This window comes from Indicator indicator, unplaced genomic scaffold (assembly GCF_027791375.1).
Source record: "Indicator indicator isolate 239-I01 unplaced genomic scaffold, UM_Iind_1.1 iindUn_scaffold_112, whole genome shotgun sequence".
Classification (NCBI taxonomy): domain Eukaryota; kingdom Metazoa; phylum Chordata; class Aves; order Piciformes; family Indicatoridae; genus Indicator; species Indicator indicator.
Window position 1 is genome coordinate 11,556 of NW_026539223.1, and position 25,877 is coordinate 37,432.

Genomic DNA, 25,877 nt, shown 5'->3' on the forward strand with positions numbered 1-25,877 from the left:
CTGCCAGGAAAGTGTTAGCCCGGAATTCCAAGCCTCATTTGGACTCCCTCCTGGGAGCACACTGTGGGAAAAAGAACTGTGGGTCTAGGCTGGTTTTTTTGCCCCCCTCCCCCCCACTGTTTTGCTTTATGTCTGCTCAGGCCAGAAATCCAGCTCCATCCAGCTGCATAGGAATGGCTGCAGCTCCTGCCAGGAAAGTGCTAGCCCAGAATTCTGAGCATCATTCTGACTGTCTGCAGGGGCCCATAGGGGGAGGGGTCTGCAGAGGTCTGTATGGTTGTCTGGACAATTCTGTAGAGGGTCTGTGGAGGTCTGCAAGGGTCTGTATACAAGGTTCTGCAGGAGGTTTGTAGGGGTCTGCAGAATTCTACAGGGTTCTGTTGGTGTCTGTAGGGTTCTGCAGATGTCTACATGGGTCTGTAGGTATCTGCCAGTGTCTGCAGAGGTCCGCAGCAGTTTGTAGGGGTCCATAATGGTTCACCAGTTTCTCTAGGGGGTCTGCTGGGGCTGTAGGATTCCACAGGCAGCTGTAGGGGGTCTGCAGGCTTCTGCAGGGGAACAAGTTGTGTCCTGCACAAGTGGTAAGGGACTGACACAGGCTTCCCAGGGAGGTGGTGGAGTCCCCATCCCTGGAGGTGTTCAAAAAACCTGTGGCCATGGCATGTGGGGCCATGGCTTGGTGGCTGTGGTGGTGTTGGGTTGATGTTGGACCGGACGACCTTGGAAGTCTGAAAAGAACAGAGGTGCAGCTCCCCCTGCCTTGAAGAACAATTTTATTATTGATTCCTTTTCCCAGCAGTGCAGAAAGGCTCAGATCTAGCCCAGCTCCAGGAAGACGTGGCTGCAATTAGAGGCGTGGGAGGTTCACGCTATGTCTGCTGTAAAGCCCATGATGACTTCATGAGCAAAAGAAGCTTTGCAAGGGGTTCCTTGCTCTGGGCAAGCTCACGGAATGTATCCTTGTGGAAGGAGTTATCTAGGACCAGCTTCTCCACCCAAGTGGCACTAAAGCACGCAGAGGGTCCTTAAAAGCCTGGTGGCCTTAGAACTGAGTGACTGCCAAGGGCGTTGTGCAAGGGGAAGGAGTGGAGACCATAAGCTGAGTGTCTCATCTTAGAGGGATTCACTTGGCTGCCTCAGAATGAGGAGGAAATCTCAACTGAGAGAGGGGACAAAGTTGAAATTGACCCAGGTTCACCTCTAGGAAAGAGGAGTGGAGGGTGGAGAAAAGAGGGAGGGAGGGAGGGAGGGAGGAAAACAAGAGAAAGGAACAAAAGCTCAGGAGCGCTGTAGGGAAGGCTTAGAGCCAGATGTCAGAGGTGCAGTCTCCACCAGGGTAACGAATCTCATGAGCCAGGACAGGACCATCAGGTTCCTTCCCAAAATCCACCAGGAAGTTTGGATTCACTTTCAAGCCACCTCTGTCGGAGTCCACATCAATCTGCAGCATAACAGAGCCTTGCCTGGAAAAGAGAAGGAAATGGAGCTTGGGAGAAGGATTTGTGTTCCTTGCTGTGCTCCTCCAGATCTGGGCAGGGTTTGCTGGAAAATGGGAAGAATCCCAGCATCCAAATAGTCCTCAGCAGGCCTCCAAAGGGAGCTGCAGCACCTCAGGGAGAGCTGCAAGCTCCAGGCAGAAATGGGGAAGGGTCTGGAGAACGGGGCTCGGGAGGAACAACTGAAGGACCTGGATGTATTTGGTCTGGAGAAGAGGAAGCTGAGGGGAGACCTCATGGCTCTCTACAGCTCCCTGGAGCTGGAGCCAGAGTGGGTTGGACTCTTCTGCCAAGGAACAAGGGACAGGACAAGAGGGAGTGGCCTCAAGTTGCCCCAGGGGAGGTTTGGGTTGGCCATGAGGAACAATTTGTGTCCTGCAAGAGTGGTCAGGTCCTGGCACAGGCTGCCCAGGGCAGTGGTGGAGTCTCCATCCCTGGAGGTGTTGAAGAAACCTGTGGCCATGGCACCTGGCCATGGTGGTGTTGGGTTGATGTTGGATTGGATGACCTTGGATGTCTTCTCCAACCCAACCAATTCCATGATTCTGTGAATGAGGGGCCCTGAACTGCTGATGCTACTGAGACAGGAACAGAGAGGCTGTACTGAGCCCTTCTGTGGCCGTCTGCAAGAGCTTCTCCTTCCTTTCATTCCAGAGTGGAACCACAGAATGGTTGAGACTGGAAGAGACCTCTGAAGACCATCCAGTCCAACCCCACTGCCAAAGCAGGATCACCTAGGGCAGGTCACACAGGAAGACATTCAGATGGGTCTTGGAAGTCTCCAAAGAAGGAGCAGAGTCCTGCTAACACCCTCACCTAGAGATGGAGCCAGGCTCCTTGGTGAACCTCACTCTGCCCACCAGCTGGTGCAGGAACATCTCTAGCTCCATCTTCTCTTCTCCCACTACCCCTGTTGCCCACAGGGTTCTTACTTGACAAGATCTGGGTAGAACTGCTTGTCCCAGTCGCTGTAGAGAGAGGTGGTCACGTACAGCCTCTTCCCATCCAAGCTGAGCTGGATCATCTGAGGGCCACCTGGAACTTTCTTCCCCTCAAATTGAGCAGAGAACAAGGTGCTGCAGGTGAGCTGCCAAAGAAACTCAGCAGCAAGGCAATAGCAACTAGGAGCCCAGAGCCAGCCCTGTGCTGGGTTGAAGCCAAAGCAGGAAGAGCAGGGAGGGGATTCTGCCTCTCTGCTCTGCTCTTCTCAGACCCCACCTGCAGCACTGCTGGGGTCCCCAGCACAAGAAGGACCTGGAGCTGCTGGAGAAAGGCAAGAGGAGGCCACCAAGATGATGAGTGGCTGGAGAACCTCCCCTATGGGGACAGGCTGGGAGGGTTGGGGCTGTTCAGCCTGGAGAAGAGAAGGCTTCAGGGAGACCTTAGAGCAACTTCCAGTAGCTGAAGAGGCTCCATGAGAGCTGGGGAGGGACTTTGGACAAGGGCTGGGAGTGCCAAGATGAGAAGCAATGACTTTGAGCTGGGAGAGGGGAGACTGAGCCTGGAGATGAGGAAGAAATTCTTGAGAGTGAGGATGAGGAGATCCTGGAACAGACTGCCTAGGGAGGTTGTGGCTGCCGTCTCCCTGGAGGTGTTCAAGGCCAGGCTGGATGAGGCCTTGAGCAACCTGGGCTGGTGGGAGGTGTCCTTGCTCATGGCAGGGAGTTGGAACTGGATGAGCTTTGAGGCCCTTTCCAACCCAACCACGACTCTATGACCTGACAGAAGTAGTCATGGCAGAAGTAAGGCCTGAAGGGTTCCTGCTGCTGTACTGGGCCGGAAAGGTCAAAAACCAGTCAAGGGATGGGTGGCCCAACACACTGACAAATAAGAAGCCTCTACTGCAGCTGGGCCACACTCTGCACCCAGTACAGCTTCCTGAAACTGCTTGTGGTGGCCTATAGATCTTAGCTGTGACGGTATTCAGTCCATGACCATAGGTACCTCCCTTGGCAGTGGGGAACATCAATAGACACAAGAAGGAGCAGGGACAATTAATGCTCCTTCATTTGTCAGACACCAGAATGAGCTGGTTTAGGGCTTCAGCCATCCACTGCTGGAAGACCACCAGCAACAGTGATGGCAGAGGGGTGAGTGCAGAGTCAGCTGCCTGACAGCAGTTGGGAAGATACCATGACACAGGCTTCAGGGCACTTGAACAGCTTGTCCCATTCCAGCAGGAACACAGAAGACCACCAGGAGCCACCAGCATCCTGCCCAGGTTGTTGAACTGAAGCACAATCCAGCTCAGACACAACAGCACAGGGTGTAGGACTGACCAAGGGGCAAGAGGGGACGGCACATGGGTCATAACGAGAGTACTGAGAACGTGTGGTAGGAAAACTCACTTGGATCACAAAGGGCTCTGGCTGGCACTGCAGCTCCTTGTCCTCAACCACAGTCACAGCCCCATCTTTAGTGATGCTGCCTCCCAGAAACACCTGGAACACAGGAATGGAGCAGGTGAAGCCACCAAAGGAAGGAGACAGCAAGATGGTGACAACGCACAAACAAAACTCTCAAGAACCTGGGGGTGCTGGATGCCAGCACCTGGAGATGAGCCAGGGGGTGCCCAGGTGGCCAATAAGGCCACCAGCAACCTGGCCTGGAGCAGCTACAACATGGCCAGCAGGAGCAGGGCAGGGACTGAACCCCTGGGCTGGGCATTGAGGAGGCCACAGCTGCAATCCTGGGGTCAGTCAAAGTTGGGCTCCTCACTGCCAGAAGGACATTGAGGGCTGCAGCAGGGCAAAAGAAGGGCAATGAAGGTGGGGAAGGGTCTGGAGAACAGGTCTGGGGAGGAGCAGCTGAGAGAGCTGAGGATGTTCAGCCTGGAGAAGAGGAGACTGAGGGGAGACCTCATGGCTCTCTACAACTCTCTGAGAGGAGGCTGGAGCCAGGTGGGGGTTGGGCTCTTCTGCCAAGGAACAAGGGGCAGGAGAAGAAGAGAGGACTAAAGCTGCCTCAGAGGAAGTTCAAGTTGGCCATGAGGAATAATTTGTGTCCTGCAAGAGTGGTCAAGGACTGGCACAGGCTGCCCATGGAGGTGGTGGAGTTCCTATCCCTGGGGGTGTTGAAGAAACATGTGGCCATGGCACCTGGGGCCATGGCTTGGTGTCCATGGTGGTGTTGGGTCGATGTTGGACTGGATGAGCTTGGAGGACTTCTCCAACCCAACCAATTCTACCATTCTATGATTTTCTTCTCTCAAAAGAGAAGGAAACCAGCAGCCTGCACTGCTGTGGTCTGTGGCAGGTCCTCTGCTGCTGTCTCACCTGTCCCACCAGCCTGGGTCTGTGGGTGTCGGAGATGTCATACTGGCGGACATCCCCATGCAGCCAGTTGCTGAAGTACAGGAACCTGTCATCCAGGGAGATCAGAATGTCAGTGATGAGACCTGCAAGGAAAGAGGCATCAGGAAAGTCAGGAAATGGCTAGGACCAGCAGCAGCCAAGAGCACAAGGGTGATTGATGTCTGTCAAAGTTCTGCTCATAGGAGCCTCAGAAGAAAGCATTCAGAGAGTGGTTGGACAAATAGGAGAGGAAATGGCCTGAGATTGCCCCAGGGGAGGTTCAGGTTGGCCACGAGGAACAATTTGTGTCCTGAAAGAGTGGTCTGAAACTGGAACAGGCCGCTGTGGTGCTGTATTTACAAGCAAAACTACAATTACAATGGAATGCAATGAATATGTAAAAATATACAGTATTGACAATATTTACAGGGATTTACAATTAACAAAAAAGCACAGATACCTCCCCTGGCCAAAAGACCAGGGAGGAAACTGTTACAGCTTCTCCTTCCCGGCCTCCCCCAAACCCGCCTGTACAAAGGGAAGAGAGAAAGAAGCAGGATAGGTTAACACCAGTCAAAACAATGCAGTCAAGTTCAGCAGAAGCTTGTTAGTAATCTTCCCAGCGAAGAATCAAGAAGAGAAGAACAAATAGAACTGAACTAAAGATTGTTTTGGGAACCAAATGTTATGGGAGATATCCTTCCAATAGAATTGTTTAGAACAATCCTTATTTTCCTTTTTACACTTTTACTACTTTCTGCTCAAAATCTGTGAAAATTTTTAAAGGCATAGCCCTAAATTACCACAGCTGCCCAGGGAGGTGGAGTGCCCATCCCTGAAAGGTGCTCAAGAAATCTGTGGCAATGGCACCTGGGGCCATGGTGGTGTTGACTTGATGGTTGCACTGGATGATCTTAGAGGTCTTCTCCAACCAAACTAATTCTATGATTCTGTGATCCTTGGAAAACCAAAGGAGGTTCAGGCTCTGCCAGCACTCCCAGGACTATTCCTGGACACTGGGATCTCTTCTGAAGGACCCAAACTCCAAGAGGAATCAACTTCAAGCACTGAGCTGTGTGGGAGTAGAGGTCTGGCCATCTCCTGCTTGGTGGCTCGTAAGCCAGACTAACCTGGCTCCAGCACGAGATGGATCACATCCACATTGATCTTGGAAGTTTCCAGAGAAGGAGACTCCACAATCTCTCTGGGCAGCCTGCTCCAGGACTCCAGCAACTTCACACCAAACAGGTTTGTCCTCATGTTGAGGTGGAAGCTCTTGGGTTCCAGTTTGTGCCCCTTGCCCCTTGTCCTGTCTCTTTGAGTATCACTGAAGTGAGCCTGGTCCTATCCTCCTGACAGCCACCCTCAAATTTTTGTAGACACTGATCAAGTCTCAACCTTCTCTCCTCCAGACTAAACAAACCCAGGTCTCTGTGTCTTGGAAGGTCCCTTCCAACCCAATACATTCCATGACTCTGTGCAAAGCAGGTCCTGAGACTTTTCTCCTCCCCAGGCAGTTGTGGACAGCAGGGTCTGAGGTGACAGCTTCAGGCTCACAGCTGCTTCAGGCTCACTGAAGGCATCTTCCAGAGATCTGTGCTTGGACATTCCCAGCTCTACTCCCAGCCTGATGTTGTTTAACATCAAGCAGACGCCACAGATGGTGTCTTCACACACTCTTGACTCCAGTAGTGACCTGAAATTAATGACTCCTTCAGAGTCTTCTTCAAAACTCACTTGATAGGATGCACCTCTCTGCAGCTCCAGGAGCTTCCCTTGTTAAGGGGTTTTCACTAATTAATGAGTATCAATAAATTGGTGTTTGTCGGGCCACTGCTCATGGTGCACCTTCTGCCTACTGGCTGGACTCCTCAGCCTGGAGGCCACACTGGTAGGGCAGGGCTGATGACCACAGGTGACTTGCTGAGGTGAACAGTTGAGTTTGGGTTGGATGGAGGTGGAACACAAGGGAAGGCCACAAACTGTCAGCCCAGGACTTCCTCACACTCTCCCTCCAACACGATGTGCCCTGTAGAGGGATGAACATGGCCCCACGACCATGAGCAACCTGGGCTAGTGGGAAGTGTCCCTGCCCATGGTGGTTGGAGCTGGATGATCTTGAGGGTCCCTTCCAACCCAAACCATTCCATGAATCTGCTGCCCTTCAGCTGGAAAATAGGAGAAGACCCTCAGAAGAAGAGCCCAGAGAAAATCAGAGAATCATGAAGGTTGGGAAAGACCTCTGAGGTCATCTAGCCCACCTCCATGATCCCCAGATCATGTCCCAGAATGCCACATCTACTTGGTTCTTGAACACCTCCAGGTATGGTGACTCCACCACCTCCCTGGGCAACCTGTTCCTTACATAGACTCAGAGAATGGTTTGGGTTGGAAGGGACCTTCAAGATGATCCAGTTCCACCCCCCTGCCCTGGCAGAAGTGCAGGAGGAATTCCTCAGCCTTGCTTGGGTCAAGTGTGGGGAGTTCTTAGAGCAGAGGACCCAGGACCCTCCACTCCTACTTTACTCCCAGTGTAGACTTGAGCTCCTTTCTCTGGAGGCCTCCAGATGAAGATAACATCTACACTGTGGGCACCACAGGACAACCAGCAGTCAGGTCACTATGAATGACAGTTCCCTAAGCCTGAGAGATGCCCCCAAGCCTTCACAAAGCCCAAGTTAAAGCTTTATTCACATCTTCCAAAAAGAATTTGCATCTTCACCTGATTTTCCAAGCCAAGAACCCAAGTGAAGGTGCATTGAGGACCCACCCAGGTGTCAGCAGGTCCCATGGACCTCCTGGGCTTGGCTTTTCCAGGGACAAGTCCCAGCTGACTCCTGTGAAGCCCTCATGGCCATGCTGACCATCAGTGCTGAAGGACAGAACGAAACCTGAGGACACAGAATCCCGGAATGGGTTGGAAGGGACCTTCAAGATCATCCAGCTCCAACCCCCTGCCATGGGCAGGGACACCTCGCACTAGCCCAGGCTGCTCAAGCCCTCCTCCAACTCAGCCTGGAACACCTCCAAGGAGGAAGCATCCACAACCTCCCTGGGTAACCTGTTCCAGTGTCTCCCCAAGAATTTCTTGCTGATGCCCAGTGCACCCCTCAGGACAGAAGTTAATGGACCAACCAACTTCTGCCCAAGTTGTTCCCCTGAATGGCCACTTCTCTCCACCTCTCCAGGGACCACACAGCCTCCTCAGAGATGTGTTCTTATTTTCTCCCTTTCTTCCCATGCTTTAACAGCAAGAAACCAAACTCTATGAGAGCTCAGAACAACAGAATGGTAGGGTGGGAAGTGACCTCTGGAGATCATCTCCTGCAGCTTCCCTGCTACAGCAGCTTGCCCAGCAGCACAATGCCCAGGGTGGGTTGGAAGCTTTCCACACAAGGAGACTCCACAACTTCTCTGGGCAGCCTGCTCCAGGCCTCCAGCACCCTCACAGTGAAGAAGTTATCCCTCATGTTCCTGTGGAACCTCCTGTGCTCCAGCCTGCACCCATGGCCCCTTGTCCTATCCTGGACATCACTGAAACCCAAGGATGTTCCACTCCATGCCAACGATTCCCACCACAAACGTTCCTGATGCTGGGACATGCTGCAATCATAGAATGGTGCAGGTTGGAAGGGACCTCCAAAGGTCATCCAAATCCAATCCAACCCTCCTGCAGTTAGCAGGGATTCAACTAGATCAGGTTGCCCAGAACCTTGAGTATCTCCAGGGGTAGAGCCTCAGCCACCTCCCTGGGCAACCTGTTGCAGTGTCCTGCAGGAGAGGGCTTCTTAGCAGCTTTTCATGCCTAGTATCACAGCAAGGAAGGCATCCAATGTGCTGGGTGATGTCTTCATCACCACCACCACTTCCAGGAGCTGCAGGGAGGTGTAAGGCAGAAGCTGAGCAGCTCCATCCTGCAGGCCAAGGCAAATCCTCCAGGATGCTGACTTGATGTGGTTGCCTTGATTTGGTTGGGTGCTGAAAGCTCTTCCAAAGGCACTTTTTTAAGGTTTCCAGGGAGCGCTACCAGGTGAAGTCCTGGCTGCCTTTCTTCAAGGTTTTGATTTGTGTGATGCTCCCCTAATTAAAATGTTATTATGAAACACTTAAGTAGAGTGATTCTTATCTCCCTCAGAAAACTGAATATTCAAAACAAACCACTTGGGCTTGACCTTTTGGGCAGATTTTGAACTTGAAGCTTCCAGAGGCCAAGAGTTTGTCTGGAGCTCTGGTTCTGCCTCAGGGTCTTTAGTGAGGAAGCAGTACAGGGAGCTCTGCTCGCCCCAGTAGGAATGGTGGGATACTGGGACAGGAGGCCCAGAGATGTGGTTGGGACTCCAACCCTGGAGACGTTCAAAATCAACATCAAACCTGATGTTGCCCTGGGTATTCTGATCTTAATAGCCAGTTCTGGTGAACCCATCAGAAGGAGGACACAGAGCTGGTGGAGTGAGCCCAAGGGCTGGAGCACCTCTGCTGTGAGGACAGCCTGAAGGAGCTGGGGGTGTTCAGCCTGGAGAGGAGAAGACTCCAGGGGGACCTTAGAGATGCCTGACAGTACCTGAAGGGATCCTACAGGAAGGCTGCAGAGGCACTGTTCATCAGGGTGTCTGGAGACAGAGCAAGGAAGAATGGTTTGGAGCTGAGGGAGATCAGGGTTAGACTGGAGCTGAGGAAGAAGTTCTTCAGTACCAGGATAGGGAGACTCTGGAACAGGTTGCCCAGAGAGGTTGTGGCTGCCTCCTCCCTGGATGTATTCAAGGCCAGGCTGGATGAGTCTTTGAGCAACCCGGGCTGGTGGGAAGTGTCCCTGCCCATGGCAGGGAGGTTGGAGGAGGTGATCTCTGAGGTGCTTCCAACCTCAGCCATGCTGTGATTCTGTGATCTAGTTGGAGGTGTCCCGCTTGGACAAGTTGACCTGAGGGTCCCTTCCAACCTGATGCAATCTGTCGTCTACCGGCATGAAGACAGACAATTGGAGGTTCTCTGACACAGCTTCCAAGCAGCTGTGGGGTGGGACACATCTCAACATCAGACAAGGAGCAATGGGCACAAACTGGAACGCAGGAGGTTCCACCTGAGCAGGAGGAGAAACTTGTTTGGTGTGAGGGTGCTGGAGCCCTGGAGCAGACTGCCCAGAAAGGTTGTGGAGTCTCCTTCTCCAGAGATCAAAACCCACCTGGATGTGTTCCTGTGTGACCTGTGCTGGGTAGTCCTGCTTTGGCTGCGGGGAGGTTGGACTGGATGATCTCTGGAGGTCCCTTTCAACCCCACCATTCTCTGCTTCTCTGAATATCCACAACACCAAACCCCCACCAAGACCCCCACAGCTAGTCAGAGCCTAAAGCAGCAATAGAGAGCAAGGATCCCAGAGCAGGCAGCCCCACGGGGTAGCCTTGGGGACATTACCCAAGTGTGAGATGTGCCTGCTGGAAGCTTGCAGGGATAAAAATGGACAACTGCAGCAAGCTGAAGCTCTGAGGCAGCAGAGAGAGAGCAGCAGAGTGAGGACGATGTAAAATAGTGCCTAAAAGAAGAAACAGATCTCTCCCCCCCCACCCCGGGTCCTCTACCTCCAGCACCCTCACAAGAGCCAAGCCAGGGGAGTATTTCACAGTGTTTGCCACTTTTGGTGAGAGCTTGCAGAAGGTTCACCTGTACCAAGGGACTGGAGAAGACACCACCCAAAGGTGATCCACACACTCACCAGGCATGTCAGGAAGCAGCCAGCCCTTCACCTTCTTGCTGGGTACTTCAATCACCTTCTCTGCTGCCCAGTCTCCCTTCTGCAGGAGGCACAGGAGAGAGCTCAGGGTTATTAAGGACAATTCCTGTCCTGCCAGTGGTCAAGCACTGGAACAGCCTGCCCAAGGAGGTGGTGGAGTCCCCATCCCTGGAGCTGTTCAAATCAGGTATACACGGCACTGGGGCCATGGTTTGGTGGCCATGGTGGTGTTCGGTTGATGTTGGACTGGATTCTCTTTGAGAATCCAACAGAAACAATTCCGTGATCCTGATTCCCACAACAAGCCCTGGCAATGGAGGCCCCAGGCTCACCTCACTTCCACAGCAGCATGGTGATTGTGATGGTTTTAAGACTGTATTTTTAATTTTTCTTCACAAAGTTCGAGCAGAGAAAGTGAAAGAATGTAAATAAGAATGGGTGTGAGAAAGCAAATTAATGCTTATTCTAAACACTTTCATTGGAGAGAGATAAATGTTTAAGAATCTCTACTCAAAACAAGGTTGTGGAGTTGGGCAGTCTGGGACTCAGATTGCTGGGCTTCTGTCTGCCTGCTTCTTCTTTCCTGGCTGAAGGTAACATACTGACCTTGACAAGCTAAGTCTAACAGCCTCTCTGCTTCTTGACTCTCTGCCTTCTGCCAGAGGGGCCTGGGGGTATTCCTTCTGGCTGGGAGGTAGGTCCCTCAGGGAAGGCCCCTTGGGGGAAGTGAAGGGGGCTTGGTTGTGCTTTTCTGTTGATTGTACATATTTGTAAATGTTGTGAACAGTGTCTATTTGTACAGATTCATTGCATTTCATCATAGTTTTGCTTGTAAATACAGCTTTCACTTGCTTCCAGACTGAGCCAGCCTGGTTATTGTTGTTGTGGGATGGGGATTTCAGCTCTCACACTGTTACAGTGATGCTCACCATCTCCTCCTCAGCCTTTATCCCCCCCTGCTCCAATCCCTGATCCTCTTTTGGCAGTTGGGAACATGGCTTCGTGGTGTTGGGTTGGTGGTTGGACTGGATGATTATAGAGGGCTTCTCCAAGCTTCATGACTGTGGTTATTGGGTAGAGGAAGGAGAGGCAAAGAGTGCAGGGGGTTGGCCAGGTCCTGCACCAGGGTGCTGTGCACACTGTAGGAGAGTTGGCAGAGGTGAGGATGGTACCTCCACCGAGGCTGTACATGATGATTCTCCACACCACCACCTCAACAAGTCTCTGTGACTGCTGATCTCCTGCAACTTGGGGTCCTGCAAACAGCTTCACTGACTCTGTCCACGGCCCCATCACCTTCCCTCCCTCCTGTGTCGCCAGCTCTTCCTGGCACCCCCTGGTACTGGGGACCTGTTTCCCCACCTGACAGCTTAGGGAGGAGAAGCAACCTCTGAGTCTAACCTGCAGCCCTTTCCTCAACACAAGTGTGGATGACGTCTCATGTTCACATGGTCTCCAATGTTCCTAACCACTGACAGAAACATTCCTTCTTTCTCCTCTTCTCCTCTTTTCCTCTTTCACAGAATGGTTTGGGTTGGAAGTGATCTCAAAGTTCATCCAATTCCAACCCCCTGCCATGGGCAGGGACACCTCCCACCAGCCCAGGTTGCTCAAGGCCTCATCCAGCCTGGCCTTATGGGGCAGCCACCTCCCTGGGCAACCTCTTCCAGGGTCTCCTCACCCTCACTCACCTCTGTCTTGTAGAAGCGCTGCACAGCTCCACTCAGAGCACACCCAACAAAGCCTTCTGCAGCATCTGGGTTGTGGAGGAAGCGAATTTCCAGAGGTATGGAGCCCTTCCCCACGTCCACTGCCTGGATGAACCTGTGGGTGCTCCAGTCCCACACATTGATGTAGCGGCCATAGTGCCCTAACAGAGCAGGGCAAGTAAAAATAAGGCCAGAAAAGGCAATTCTAACCCCAAAGAAAAAAATACTCACAATATTTCTCCTTTGGAAGAGTACAACTAAATCCTCCCTCACCTCTCTCAACATCAGCTGGGTTGAAGCCATCTGCCAAGACTTTTGGGGGTCCCCACTCAGTGCTCAGCAGGACGTTGTGGCGGGGTTGATACCAGAAGTCATAGCCCAGGTTGGGCATCTTTTCCCCTTTCTCCCAGTTCCCTTTCACCTCAAAGGTTTCCCCATCCAGCAGGATGAAGCCAGCTGGTAGAGAAAGCAAAGAGAGATGTTTGAAGCCACTCTAGAGAGATTCACAGCTTTAAATAAAATAAAGAATAAAGGTTTAGATTCAAAACAGGCTGCAAAAGGCAGCTCTGTGCTTGAGGAAAAGGTCAGGATTAGTGAATGGTAGAGGTGGGAAGGGATCTCTGGAGATCGTCTCCCGCAGCTTCCCTGCTCCAGCAGGGCACCCACAGCAGCTTGCTCAGCAGCACAATGTCCAGGGCAGGTTGGAAGCTCTCCACACAAGGAGACTCCACAACCTCTCTGGGCAGCCTTCTCCAGGCCTCCAGCACCCTCACACCAAACAACTTTCTCCTCCTGCTCAGCTCCAACTTCCTGGGCTCCGCTTTGTGCCCCTTGCCCCTTGGCCTGGCCCTGAGCACCACCGAAAAGATCCCAGGCTCTTGCCCCCCACAGCCCCTTGAGCTCTTGCTGGGCATCAAACAGGTACCCCCCCGCGGCTGCTCTTCTCCAGGCTCTCAGCCTCAGGCCTCTCAGCCTTTGCCCCTCACAGAGCTGCTCCAGGCCCCTCAGCATCTTCCCAGCCTCCACTGGGCTTCCTCCAGTAGCTCCCAATCTCTCTGCAACTGGGGAGCCCAGCCCTGGCCCCAGGCACTCCAGAGGTGGCCTCCCCAGGGCAGAGCAGAGGGGCAGCAGAACCTCCCTTGCCCTGCTGGCCACACTCTTCTGAATGCCCCTAGGATGCCCCCGGGTCCTTCTTGGCCACCTGGGCACCTTGCTGCCCCAAGGAGAATTTATTGTCCATCAGCACTCCAAGATCCCTCTCCATGGAGCTGCTTCCCAGCAAGTCACCCCCTAACCTGCACTGGTGTCTGGGGTTGTTCCTCCCCAGGTGCATGACTCCACACCTATCCCAGTTGAACCTCAGGAGGTTCCCCTTGCCCCAGCTCTGCAGGGTACTTTTAGGGCACTGTCATGGATTTTTTAAGCATCATTGTGCTCTGTTTCCACTCAGGGCAGTGCCATAAATCCATTCAACTTAGAGAAGATCCTGGAGGATTCACCTCTGGTTTTCTTTGCTTGCCACCAGTAGCCTTGATTGCATCTGTCCAGGGCTGTGTTTGCTCACAGCCAGCAGAGAAACAGGAGCAGGGTTCTCCACCCATCACCTGAAAGGCTTCCTCTGATAGCTCAGATTTCTCTGTGGGTGTCAGGTGGTTCACACCTGAATAGGCAACAAGATTTACAGTCTGGAAGCCTTCCTGAGCTTTAAGCAGGAGACAGAATCTAAACTAGCTCAAGAGGTTTCATTTCCATCAGACAATGAGGCAAAGAGGACTTCAGGTTGGCACCAGAATTTCTCCTGGCCAAGTCACAAGCACTGAGCTGCTACAGGCTGCAGGTCTTCCTTGCTTTGTGCTGAAGGCACCCCAGTGGAATGTTCATGGAATGGCTCGGGTTGGAAGGGACCTCAGAGATAGTCCAGTTGCAACACCAATCCAAGTTGCTCAAGGACTCATCCAGCCTGGCCTTCAACACCTCCATGGGGAGGCATTCACAACCTCCCTGGGCAACCCATTCTTGAGTCTCCCCACCCTGGTACTGAAGAACTTTTCCCTCAGCTTCAGTCTAATCCTGTTCTCCCTCAGCTTCAAACCACTCCCCCTTGTCCTGTCTTCCAGACACTCTCAGGAAAAGTCCCTCTGCAGCCTTCTTGCAGAAACCCTTCAGGTACTGGAAGGCAGCTCTAAGGTCCCCCTGGAGACTTGTCTTCTCCAGGCTGAACAGCGTCAGCTCCTTCAGCCTGTCCTCATAACAGAGGTGCTCCAGCCCTTGGAGCATCTTTGTGGCCTTTCTCTGGACTCATTCCAACAGCTCTGTGTCCTTCTGCTGGGGACACCAGACCTGCAGGTAGGATTGGAGGTGGGGTAGAGTAGAGTCTGGGGGCAGAATCCCCTCTCTTGCCCTGCTGTTCACACTGCTCTGGATGCACACAGCTGCCTTCTGGGCTGCATGAGGGCACTGCCAGCCCATGGTGATGGTTTCTCACTCCTAATCCCTGGGGTTGGCTGTCTTCAGTGAGCCATGGCAGCTGAACTCATTCCCAGGCCCCAAGAGTTTCCTCCACAGCAGCCCTGAGCTGCTGTGGCAGATCAGGGACCACAGCTGGTGGCTTCTGCTGTTAGCTAAAGGGCTGCTGGGCTTGCTTGGAGTGCTCAGAGGAACTGGGAGGTCTTCAGAAGTCCTCTAGCTTTGGGAGCAGGACTCTTCCATACCACAAGTCCCTTTCTGAAGTAGCAAGGGGTGATAAATACCTTTTCCATTGCCAGCAGGGTCTCCCAAGCAGCTGATTAGGATGTCACCGCTGCCCAGACAGTGAGAAGTGTGAGGATTTGCCACGTTCCCCTTCCAGAACAACTCCATTGGCTCAACAATCTGAAATGAGGACAGAGAGAGTGGCTGTCAGCTTCCCTGACCATTGCAGGACACCAGCTCCAGCCTTAGAGTTCAGCTTTCAGAGTGAGGGAGGAACAGTAAGGGTTCATATGTGAGGGGGAAGCCTTTGGTGCTTTGGGGTTGGAGTCCCTGCCACCTCCTGGTTTCTCCTCTGCCCTCTGGGGCATCCATGACATTGATTCGTTCTCCTCAACAACATAAACAGCAAGAGCTGGGGAGGTTAAACTCATCCTGAATCATGCAGCAGGAAGACCCTGACTGGAGGAAGAAATTCTTGAGAGTGAGCATGGGGAGACCTTGGAAGAGGTTGCCCAGGGAGGCTGTGGCTGCCCCCTCCCTGGAGGTGTTCAGGGCCAGGCTAGATGAGGACTTGAGCAACTTGGGCTGGTAGGAGGTGTTCCTGCCCATGGCAGGGAGCTGGACCATAGAATGGACCTTAGGGATCATCTACTCCAAACCTCTTGCCATAGAATCTCCAGAGATGGAGACTACACCACTTCCCTGGGCAGTTCTGCTCCAGGCCTCCACCACCCTTCAGTTCCAGAAGTTCCTCCTCATGTCCAGGTGGAGCTTCTGATGGTCCAGTTTGTGCCCATGGCCCCTTGTCCTAGCACTGGGCACCACTGGTCCCATCCTCCTGCCCCCTACCCTTGCAGTATTGATCAGCATTGATCAGATCCCACTCAGGATGCTCTTCTGCAGGCTCCAAAGCCCCAAGTCCCTCAGCTTGTCCTCATCGCAGAGATGTTCCAGTCCCACCAGCATCTTCAAAGCCCTTTGCTGTGCCCTCTCCAGCAGTTCCCTGTACCTCTTGAACTGTGGAGCCCAGCAGTGGCCCCAGCATTCCAGAGGTGTCCTCCCCAGGGCAGAGCAGAGGGGCAGCAGAACCTCTCTGCCCTGCTGGCCACACTCTTCTTGATGCACCCAGGAGACTCTTGGGGCTTTCTTGACCACAAGGTCCCCTTGCTGGCTCATGGTCACTCTGTTGTCCACTAGGACTCACAAATCCTTCTCCATGGAGCTGTTCTCCAACAGACCTTATGGAGTTTGGGAGCTCGTGAGTCTGTCCCTACATCTACCACGTAGATGCGGGAGGAGATGAGACTGGGCAGGATCAGTCGGTTCCTCTTCTTTGTGGCATCCCCAAAGCAGCTGCTGCAGGAGTTCCACCCAGAGTGGTGGAGCTCATCCCTCAGGCTGGGCATGGGCAGGCGATGAATCACCTGCAGAGCCAGAATCACAGAATCACAAACCCCTCCAAGGGCATCCAGTCCAACATTAACCCAACAACACTATGGCCACCAAACCATGGCCCCAGATGCCATGGCCACACAGGTTTCTGGAACAGCTCCGGGGATGGGAACTCCACCGCCTCCTTGGGCAGCCTGTGCCAGGCCCTGACCACTCTTGCAGGACACAAATTGCTCCTCATGGCCAACCTGAACCTCCCCTGGGGCAACCTCAAGCCATTTCCTCTTCCCTTGTCCCTTGTTCTTTGGCAGAAGAGCCCAACCCCACACCTGGCTCCAGCCTTCTCTCAGGGAGCTGTAGAGAACAATGAGATCTCCCCTCATCCTCCTCTTCTCCAGCCTCAACATCCCCAGCTTCCTCAGCTGCTCCTCCCCAGTCCTGTTCTCCAGACCCTTCTTCAGCTTTATTGCCCTTTTATGACCCTGCTCCAGCCCTCAATGTCCTTCTAGCAGTGAGGAGCCCAAACCTGATGTGTCAGGTTACAGACAGCCCCGGACGGGCGTGGAGCTGAAAAGAACCTACTCCCCAGGTGGACAAAGAAACCTGACCCAGGTGGGCAGAGAGACTTAGTCTCCCCTCCCAGGGGGAAGGGTCCCCAGGTCAAAGTCTATTCCACTCCCCCTTCCTGTCCACCAAACCTATTTAAGGAAAGTCATTTTCCTGTCCCTTCTCTTGTTCCTGCTCCTCCTCTGCCTGAGAGGCTGCTCCTGCTGCTCCCTGCTATTGCTGTTACCATGTGGTGAGGCCTGCTCCATGCTGCATCCAAACTCCTAAGGACTGTATCTAAAGAGAGTCCACATTTGCATCTACAGAATCCTTTGCCAGCTGTGACTGGTTTTGTGTATATTTTTATTTACTTTTTTTCCTTATACCTTTGTAACCTTCCTTTTACTCAAATGCCTCTTATATTTTGTTAAACTTACCTTTTTACTTCCAAATCATTTCAAGACTGTTTCTTTCATGATTTTACCTCCTTTTTCTCCTGCCTAATTTGCTTTCCCCTACCAGGAAAAAGGGGAGAGGGGAGGCAATCAAAGTTTGTTCCATTAGGGCTTTTGGACTCTGGGAAAGCTTAAACCACAACACCTGGCCCCAGGATTCCAGTTCTGGCCTCCCCAGTACCCAGCACAGGGAGACAATCCCTGCTCACCAGCCTTGTTTCCAGAGGCAGGCTGAAGGTTCAGGTTGGGGTAGCTTTTCCCCAAGGCCAAGGAGCAGGTCTGAATGTCAGAGCATGAATTAAAAAGGAGCAGAAGGAAGGTGACTGTTTGTTATTCAGAAAGCAGATCCAGGTTGAGATAGAGCTGCAGCTGGGAAGTGAAAGAAGGTTGGACATGGTGCCTGCAGAGCCTTTGTTCAGTGTGGTGTGCTGGTGGCTGAACCCAAACCTGGTCAGGTTGAGACTGGAGATGAGGAAGAAATTCCTTCCAGTGAGGGTGGGGAGACCCTGGAACAGGTTACCCAGGGAGGCTGCGGCTGCCCCCTCCCTGGAGGTGTTTCAGGCCAGGCTGAATGACGCCTTGAGCAACCTGGGCTGGTGGGAGGTGTCCCTGCCCATGGCAGGGGGTTGAAACTGGATGAGCTTCAAAGATCCCTTCCAATCCATTCTATGAATTTATGAAACCTTGAGACACAAGTTTGGGCTCTCAAATTTCTGTAAACCTGATGAATTAATAACCAACCTGGGGAGGGGCTGCGGTTCTGCTGCCTTCAGCTCCAGCCAGGAGCTCTCCAGAAAGCTCAGGCTGCACCCTCACACCAAAGAATGGTGGGGCTGGAAGGCACCTCTGGAGATCATCCAGTCCAAGCCCCCTGCCAGAGCAGGGGCACCCCGGGCAGGTCACACAGGAACACATCCAGATGGGGTTGGAAGTTCTCTACATGAGGAGACTCCACAACCTCTCTGGGCAGCCTGTTCCAGGCTTCCAGCACCCTCACACCAAACAAATTTCTCCTCCTGCTCAGCTGGAACCTCCTGGGCTCCACTTTGTGCCCCTTGCCCCCTGTCCTATCACAGGACACCACCGGACAGAGCTTGGCCCTTTCCTTTTGCCCCCCACCACCCTTCAGCTATTTGCAAACATTGCTCAGCTCCACGATTCTACCCAAAACTGATGATGTGACCCCATATATCCCACCCCAGCCTGGGGGCCACTCTACCTGACAGTAGCTTGGGGATTTGGGGTCCACATCCACAGTGGCCAGGTAGTCAGGCTTGTCCTTGCCAGTATTCCTGTAGATGCAGGGCACGTAAACAATCTCCTCACGGGGCCCTTGCAAGGCAGAACTCTTGTTAACGAAGCCAAGAAACCATTTTCCAACAAGCTGTGCCCAACTTGGAGACAATTTTTCCTGGATTTAACCTTTTCCTCTCTAAATTGAGGATTCTTCAACACTCCCCATAATACAGAGAAACACCAGGAGTGACTGGAGCAACCCTTTTCCAGCCCTGTGCCCACCTAAGGTAGGAGCCTCTGGCGCTGTTCTGGGCTCTTTTCCTGGAGCAGGGTAGTGCTGGTGACCACCCTGCCACCCAGGAGACCACAGCCAGCTTCTCCCTTTCCTGGTGGTCCAAGTGGTTCAGTCCACCTCTGCCAAAAGCCTACTCAGTACAGGCTGAGGCTTTCCAAGGACTCACAGAGAAGTTCTGACCCCATGAACGGCTCCAGCAGAATGCCTCAGGAGCTCTGGTGAGGTTCAGGATTTAGCCAGATATTGCTGGGAAGAACAGATGCTTTCTGGGAAGAGGAGGAGATCCCTTCCTACAGCTGCAGGTGGATGAGAACCTTGCACTGACTTTGTGTCACACTTACAACCCTCTCTCCCTCTTTCCCCCTCTGGTGTCCTAACAGGCATTGTGGTTATGGGAGAATCTGAGGGCTGTGTCTAAAGGTCTCCATCCCAACTGGAGGATGGTTTAGGTCAAACGCTTGTCCCAGTATTTTTAAGGCAAATAAATTCTTTGCAGCACAGGAAACCAGAAGTTGTGGTGTGGCAGCAGTTTCAAACTTCAGCCCACTTTGTGTTGGTGGACTCAGGGTAAGAGCTCAAAGGCTCTGCCCAGAGCTTGGCTGCCAAAGGAACCAAACTCTTCTGATCTTTGAAGTCTCCTTGGCCTTGCTAATCAATGAGCCACTCCAGAAGGCATTTACACAGCCTTCACCTTTGAACTTGAGACCATCCTTTGCTGATGGCTTTAGAGAAGACATCCCAGTACTTGCCTTTCATGGCATCCAGAGGAGTTGCATATCCTGGGCCACAGGCTCCACATTTTGCTGATTGGAGGAGAAAACAGAAAATTCTTTAGCTCTCCAGACACGCCCCCCCACACCCCTTCCCCAGATGTAGTTTGGGTTTGCATTCAACTCTTCGACTCCATCTTCATCCTGCCAAGCACCCCAAAGTCTTGCTGACTCCCCTCAGTGCTGAGGTTCCTTGAGCTGCTGAAAATAAACCTGCTGGGAGGAATGGGAGATCCTGGAATGGGTTGGGTTGGAAGGGACCTTTAAAGGTCATTCAGGCCAAGCCTCATCATTTAGGTTGAGCAGGACCCTAAATCATGAGTCCAACCATTAACCCAGCACTGCCAAGTCCATCACTGGAGATTCAGCCTTCATCCTGCCCTTGGGGTGGACCCCACTTGGAGAAGGGTCCCTGGACTGGGGGCAGCCCTTACTGAGCAAGGAGGGAGTCACATCCTGCCCAGATCTGCTTCATCCTCCCAACGTGCCCTCCACTTTAACAACATCTCTGATCCCTCCCAGAGAAAGTGACAATGCCTCCCAGAAAAACCTGGAAAACAGGACAGGAGAGGCCACCAAAGGAAGGAGACAGCAAAATGGTGACAACACTCAAGCAAAACTCTCCAAAACCTGGAGGTGCTGGGTGCCTGCAGCTAGAGATGAGCTAGCAAGTGTCCAGGTGGCCAAGAAGGCCACTGGCAGCCTGGCCTGGAGCAGCAATGGTGTGGGCAGCAGGAGCAGGGCAAGGATTGTCCCCCTGGGTTGGGCACTGGGGAGGCCACAGCTGGAATCCTGGGGTCAGGCTTTGGGCTCTTCACTGCCAGAAGGACATTGAGGGCTGGAGCAGGGCCAGAGAAGAGCCACGAAGCTTAAATCCATCAGCCCTTGTTACATCACTCCAGGCCTTTGTCTCCTTGTGTGGAGAGTTTCCAACCCCACCTGGATGTGTTCCTGTGTGACCTGCCCTGGGTTCCCCTGCTTTGGCAGGGGGTTGAACTGGATGATCTCCAGAGGTCCCTTCCAGCCCCACCATTCCATGATTCTATGATGAATGTTCCTTTTTCATTCTTCACACACATTTTTTCCTCCTTTCTCTCTGATCTTGTTCCAGCCCTCTTTTGTTCTCCACCTGCCTGTAGACACCTGCTGATGAGGCCAGGCTGTGCCAAGCTAGCTTGTAAACACAACCTGAGGGGTTTGTCATCAAGCTGGGATTTGCACCATCTTGTAGCAACTAGTTCACAACAACCTTTACACTGCCACATTCAGAATCTGTGCTCAGACACCTTCATGTCACTGCTTCTGGGCCGCATCAAGAGCAATGTGGGCAGCAGGGCAAAAGAGGGGATTCTGCCACTTAGCTCTGCTCTGCTCAAACCTCACCTCCAATGCTGTCTTCAGTTCTGGTGTCCCCAGCATGACAAGGACACAGAGCTGCTGGACTGAGTCCAGAGAAGGCCACAAAGATGAACCAAGGACTGGAGCACCTCTGCTATGAGGACAGCCTGAGGGAGCTGGGGGTGTTCAGCCTGGAAAAGACTACAGGAAGACCTAAGAACTGCCCCCCAATAGCTGAAGGGATCCCGCAGGATCCTGAAGGCAGAGGGACTTTTCCTGAGGGTGTCTGGAGACAGGACAAGGGGTAATGGTTTGGAGCTGAGGGAGAGCAGGGTTAGACTGGAGCTGAGGAAGAAGTTCTTCAGTACCAGGTTGGGAAGACTCTGGAATAGGCTGCCCAGGAAGGTTGTGGTTGCCTCCTGCCTGGAGGTGTTCAAGGCCAGGCTGGATGAGGCCTTGAGCAACCTGGGCTGGTGGGAGGTGTCCCTGTCCATGGCAGGGGGTTGGAACTGGATGAGTTTTGAGATCCCTTCCAACTCAACGCATTCTATGAATTTATGGAACCTTGAGGTACAAGTTTGGACTCTCCAGGATTGTCTAATTTCTGTAAACCTGATAAAGTTACTTAAAAATAAGCAAATGGAGTGTGAGAGTGTGTGTGTGTGTAAATTCTGCTGCCTTCAGCTCCAGCCAGGAGCTCTCCAGAAAGCTCAGGCTATACCCTCATACCAGAGAAGTTTCTCCTCATGTCACTGCCCATGGCAGGGAGATTGGAACTGAATGATCTTTGTGGTCCCTTCCAGCCCACTCCATAAATCTATGAAATTGGAATTCTTGGCCAGAATTGGCTTGTCTTGTCAGACAAGCTAGGAACAGACGCAAGGCTCTTTAGAGAGGCTGTTGAGGAGAAATGTGACAATAAATGATGCAGCTCTGCTGAGAACTTCAATTGAGCTAGAGCAAATCTGGGCCAAGCTTGACTTTTTGTAGAGCAGCAAGTTCTCTGAAGTTAAGGTGTGGGCCTGGGCTGCTTAAATCCTAACAATGCAGGGAGGGTTGTGGAAGGATCCCAGCAAATTGCTGAAAGAGGCACAAATAGGGCGGGGGAGGGAGGTGTCCCAGCTATGCCATATCCATGACCAACCATAGCCAAAGCAGGAGAACAACTCTTTTAAGTACCAAGCCATGCAAGCAGCTTTTAATGAGCTTTGGGAGGAGAAGCCCCAGAGCTGATCCTCCACACTGTCAAGAGCACCTTGCTGACACCAACCCAGCACCAGCAGCCTGCTTGAAGCTTTAGAATCATGGAATTGGTTTGGTTGGAAAAGGACTTCAAGGTCATCCAGTTCCACCTTTCTCTAACTGTTTCACCACCCTTGTTGTACAGAACTTCTCCTAATGTCCAACCTAAATGCCCCCTGCTCTAGTTCCAAACCATTGTCCCTTGTTCTGTCACTCCAAGCCCTTCCGAACAGTCCCTCCTCAGCTATCCTGGAGCCCCTTCGACTTCTGGAGGGCTGTTTTAAGGTCTCCCTGGTGCCTTTTCTTCTCCAGACTGAACAGCCCCAACTTTCTCAGCCTGGCCTTCTATGCTTAGTGCATCCAGACCTGCTCATATCCTGCATCTGAGCCCACCAAGCATTCAGGTAAACTGAGGATGGGATTCTGATAGCTAAAAGAGAATCCTGAAATGATTGGTTGGAAAAGCCCTTTCAAATCATCTGGTCCAATCAATCTCTAGCTCTGCCAAGGCTGGGGCTAACCCATGACCAACAGCATCACATCTCTGTGGCTTTGAAACCCCTCCAGGGATGGGGATTCAACAGCCTCCCTGGGCAGCCTGTGCCAGTCTTTGAGAACCCTTTAAGTGAAGAGTTTTCTTCTAATGGCCAACCTAAACCTCCCTGGGGGCAACCTGAGGTCATCTTCTCTTGTCCTGTCCCTACCCAATCCCCACTTGGCTCCAGCTTCCTTTCAGGGAGCTATAGAGAGCAATGAGGCTTCCCCTCAGCCTCCTCTTCTCCAGACTAAACCCCCAGGTCCCTCAGCTGCTCCTCCCCACCCCTGTTCTCCAGATCCAGGTGACCTGCACAGAGTGTGACAGAACTGTCACCATCCCAGGTCACAAATCTAAATGCAGGGTTTGTTGGAGGCCTTGAGCAACCTGGGCTGGTGGGGGGTGTCCCTGCCCATGGCAAGAAGTTGGAACTCGATGAGCTTTGGGGCCTAATCCAACCTGGCCTTGAACACCTCCAGGGAGGAGGCATCCACAACCTCCTTTGGCAACCTGTTCCAAGGCCTCCCCCCCTCAAAGAATTTCTTCCTCATCTCCAGTCTCAATCTCCCCTCTCCCAGCACAAAGTCCTTCCCCTTATCCTATCACTAGAAGCCATCTCCTTCAGTCCCCTCCACTTCCTTCCCTTGTATCCAAAATTGAACATCCACAGCAACACCCAGGGGCTGGCACAACAAAAAATATAACCAGAAATTTTCTGAATTCTGTTATTCAGTTCTGCTGCCCAGTTCTTGGAGACCTTCCCAAGCACCATCCAGGTTCCCAACCAAACAAAACAGTGAGTCTAAATTCTTCTTTCAGTTACTAAAGGATGAAAAAATGGCATTTAAAGGCAAAAAAGTGGCATTTGCAAAAAAACTGACATTTGATGGCAAAAAACAGAGTGGTATTAATAGCAAAAAGAGGCATTTAATGGCAAAAAAGTGGCATTTAAGGACATAGACGGCGTTTACTGCTGCCATTCAGTATTTCAAAGCACAGCTAGCAATGGGACACCAGGGGCCAAGCTGAACTTCCGTTCCACGTCCCTCCCCACCAGCCCACTCCACTAACAACCACCCTGGTCCCTGCCGGCTGGTTCCCTAAGGCAGCAGATCCCTCTGGATCCGCCCGTGGATCTCTTACCCATGGCGGATCGGAGGTGGAAGAGGAGGAAGCAGAGCTTCTTGCAGAGGAGCTGGGAGAAGCTAAGTGCCCGGCCAGAGTCAGCCCCAGCGGCGTTGGGCGGTGTGCAGGGCCAGGGAGGCTCTTGCCGAGGGGGAGGTTCCAGCACAGGAGGAGGTTCCAGCGCAGGCGGGAATCAAGTTTCAGAGCGCGGCTGCAGCCTGCTCTGCTGCACCTTCGCCTGTTCCTGCTTGGATCCTGGAGCTTTCCCGGGGTGTTTTGAACCCTGCTAGTTACTGCCCTAGAACGAGCCTGCGGCTTCCCACCAGCCAAGGGAAGAGTTGTGCTGAGCTCCTGACCCTGGGCAGGTGTATCATCACAGCAGGGTTTTAAGGTCTCCAGGAGCCCAGGCAGGTCAGGGCAGGTTTGGCAGCCTCCAACGTTTAAACCCCATACGCCAGGAACCAGGGACCACCAGTGTCTGACCATCGCACGAGGAGCGGATTAGGGGATGAGCTTCTGGGAAGCAGCTCCATAGAGAAGACCCTTGGAGTCCTGGGGGACAGTAAGTTCTCCATGGGACAATAAGGTGGCCAGGAAGGCTCCAAGGGTCTGCTGGGGGCATTAAGAGGAGTGTGGCCAGCAGGGCAAGTGACATTCTGCTACCCCTCTGCTCTGCCGAGTCCACCTCTGGAGTCCTGGGGCCAGTTCTGGGCTCCCCAGTTCAAGAGGAGGAGGGAGCTACTGGAGAATCCAACAGAAGCTGTGAGGATGCTGAAGGCACTGGAACATCTGATGGGGAAAGGCTGAGAGCCCTCGGGTTATTTAGTCTGGAGAAGAGCAGCCCCAGATGGGACCTGATCAATGTCTGTAATTAGCTGAACGGTGGGGGGCAAGAAGAAGGGGCCAGGCTCTGTCCAGTGCTGTCCTGTGATAGGACAAGGAACAATAGACACAAAGTGGTACACCTCCCACCAGCCCAGGTTGCTCAAGGCCTCATCCAGCCTGGCCTTGAACACCTCCAGGGAGAAGGCAGCCACAACCTCCCTGGGCAACCTGTGACAGGGTCTCCTCACACTAAAGAATTTCTTCCTAATCTCCAGTCTCAAATCTCCCCTCTCCCAACTCAAAGCCCTTCTCCTCCCCTCCTAGCTCAAATGCCAGTAACCACATGTTGGGAAGGGAAATCTCAGCTGGGACTTGACAAGACAAACAAAGGCAGTGATTAAAAGACAGACATTTTTATAACCACATCAGCTTCCTGCAGAGCAACATCTTGATCCTGGGCCAAATCCCAGAGTCCTGGAGGCCTCCAGTGCTATTTTTAGCAAGGCCTCCCCCTGGGGAGGTTTCCTCTGCAGCAGCCTCACAGTAACGAGCTCACGTGCTGCTGATCATCTTTGTCACCCCTTCAGGATTTGTGTCAGCAGCCATCAGGACAAATTTGCCGGGGTTTTGTGGTTTTGTTGTGGTGTGGGTTTTTTTAAGGCCAAAAGACCTGCTCCTGCTCCATGCCTTGGTTGTGCTCTCCAGAATGAGGGAAACACCTGCAGGAGCTAATTGAGATGGACCAGGAGGAGCTTCAGTGTCCTCTCAAGTGTTTGGTGTCCTCCAAAAGGAAATGTTTAGGATTGCTCTGCCTAAGCATGACCCTGGGACCCCAACCTGCATTGAGAGAGGAGCTTGTAGTTAGCATGGAGTGACAGAATTGGTTGGGAAGGAGAAGACCTCCCTGGTCATCCAGTCCAACATTAACCCAGCACCATGGCCACCAAGCCATGGCTCCAGGTGCCATGGCCACAGGTTTCTTCAACACCCCCAGGTCCCTCAGCTGCTCCTCCCCAGCCCTCTTCCCCAGCTTCCTTGCCCTTCTCTGGCCCTGCTCCAGCCCTCAATGGCCTTCTGACAGTGAAGAGCCCAAACCTAACCCCAGGATTCCAGATGTGGCCTCCCCAGTACCCAGCCCAGGGGGGCAATCCCTGCCCTGATCCTGCTGCCCACCATTGCTGCTCCAGGCCAGGCTGTTGGTGGC

The 25,877-nt window shown here is 52.9% G+C and overlaps 1 protein-coding gene across 1 annotated transcript; it reads right to left on the reverse strand.

The window, feature by feature from the left end:
• Window positions 1-1,300: 1,300 nt before the first annotated feature.
• Window positions 1,301-23,870, reverse strand: LOC128980326 (methanethiol oxidase-like). Its single transcript, XM_054398791.1, has 12 exons — window positions 23,867-23,870; window positions 19,588-19,641; window positions 18,527-18,639; window positions 16,153-16,338; window positions 14,974-15,094; window positions 12,497-12,679; window positions 12,206-12,384; window positions 10,497-10,575; window positions 4,772-4,893; window positions 3,845-3,937; window positions 2,429-2,547; window positions 1,301-1,463 (listed from the first exon to the last, which is right to left on the reverse strand). The coding sequence occupies exons 1-12, from the start codon at window positions 23,868-23,870 to the stop codon at window positions 1,301-1,303; spliced, it is 1,416 nt and encodes a 471-aa protein (XP_054254766.1).
• Between the last annotated feature and the right edge of the window lie 2,007 nt (window positions 23,871-25,877).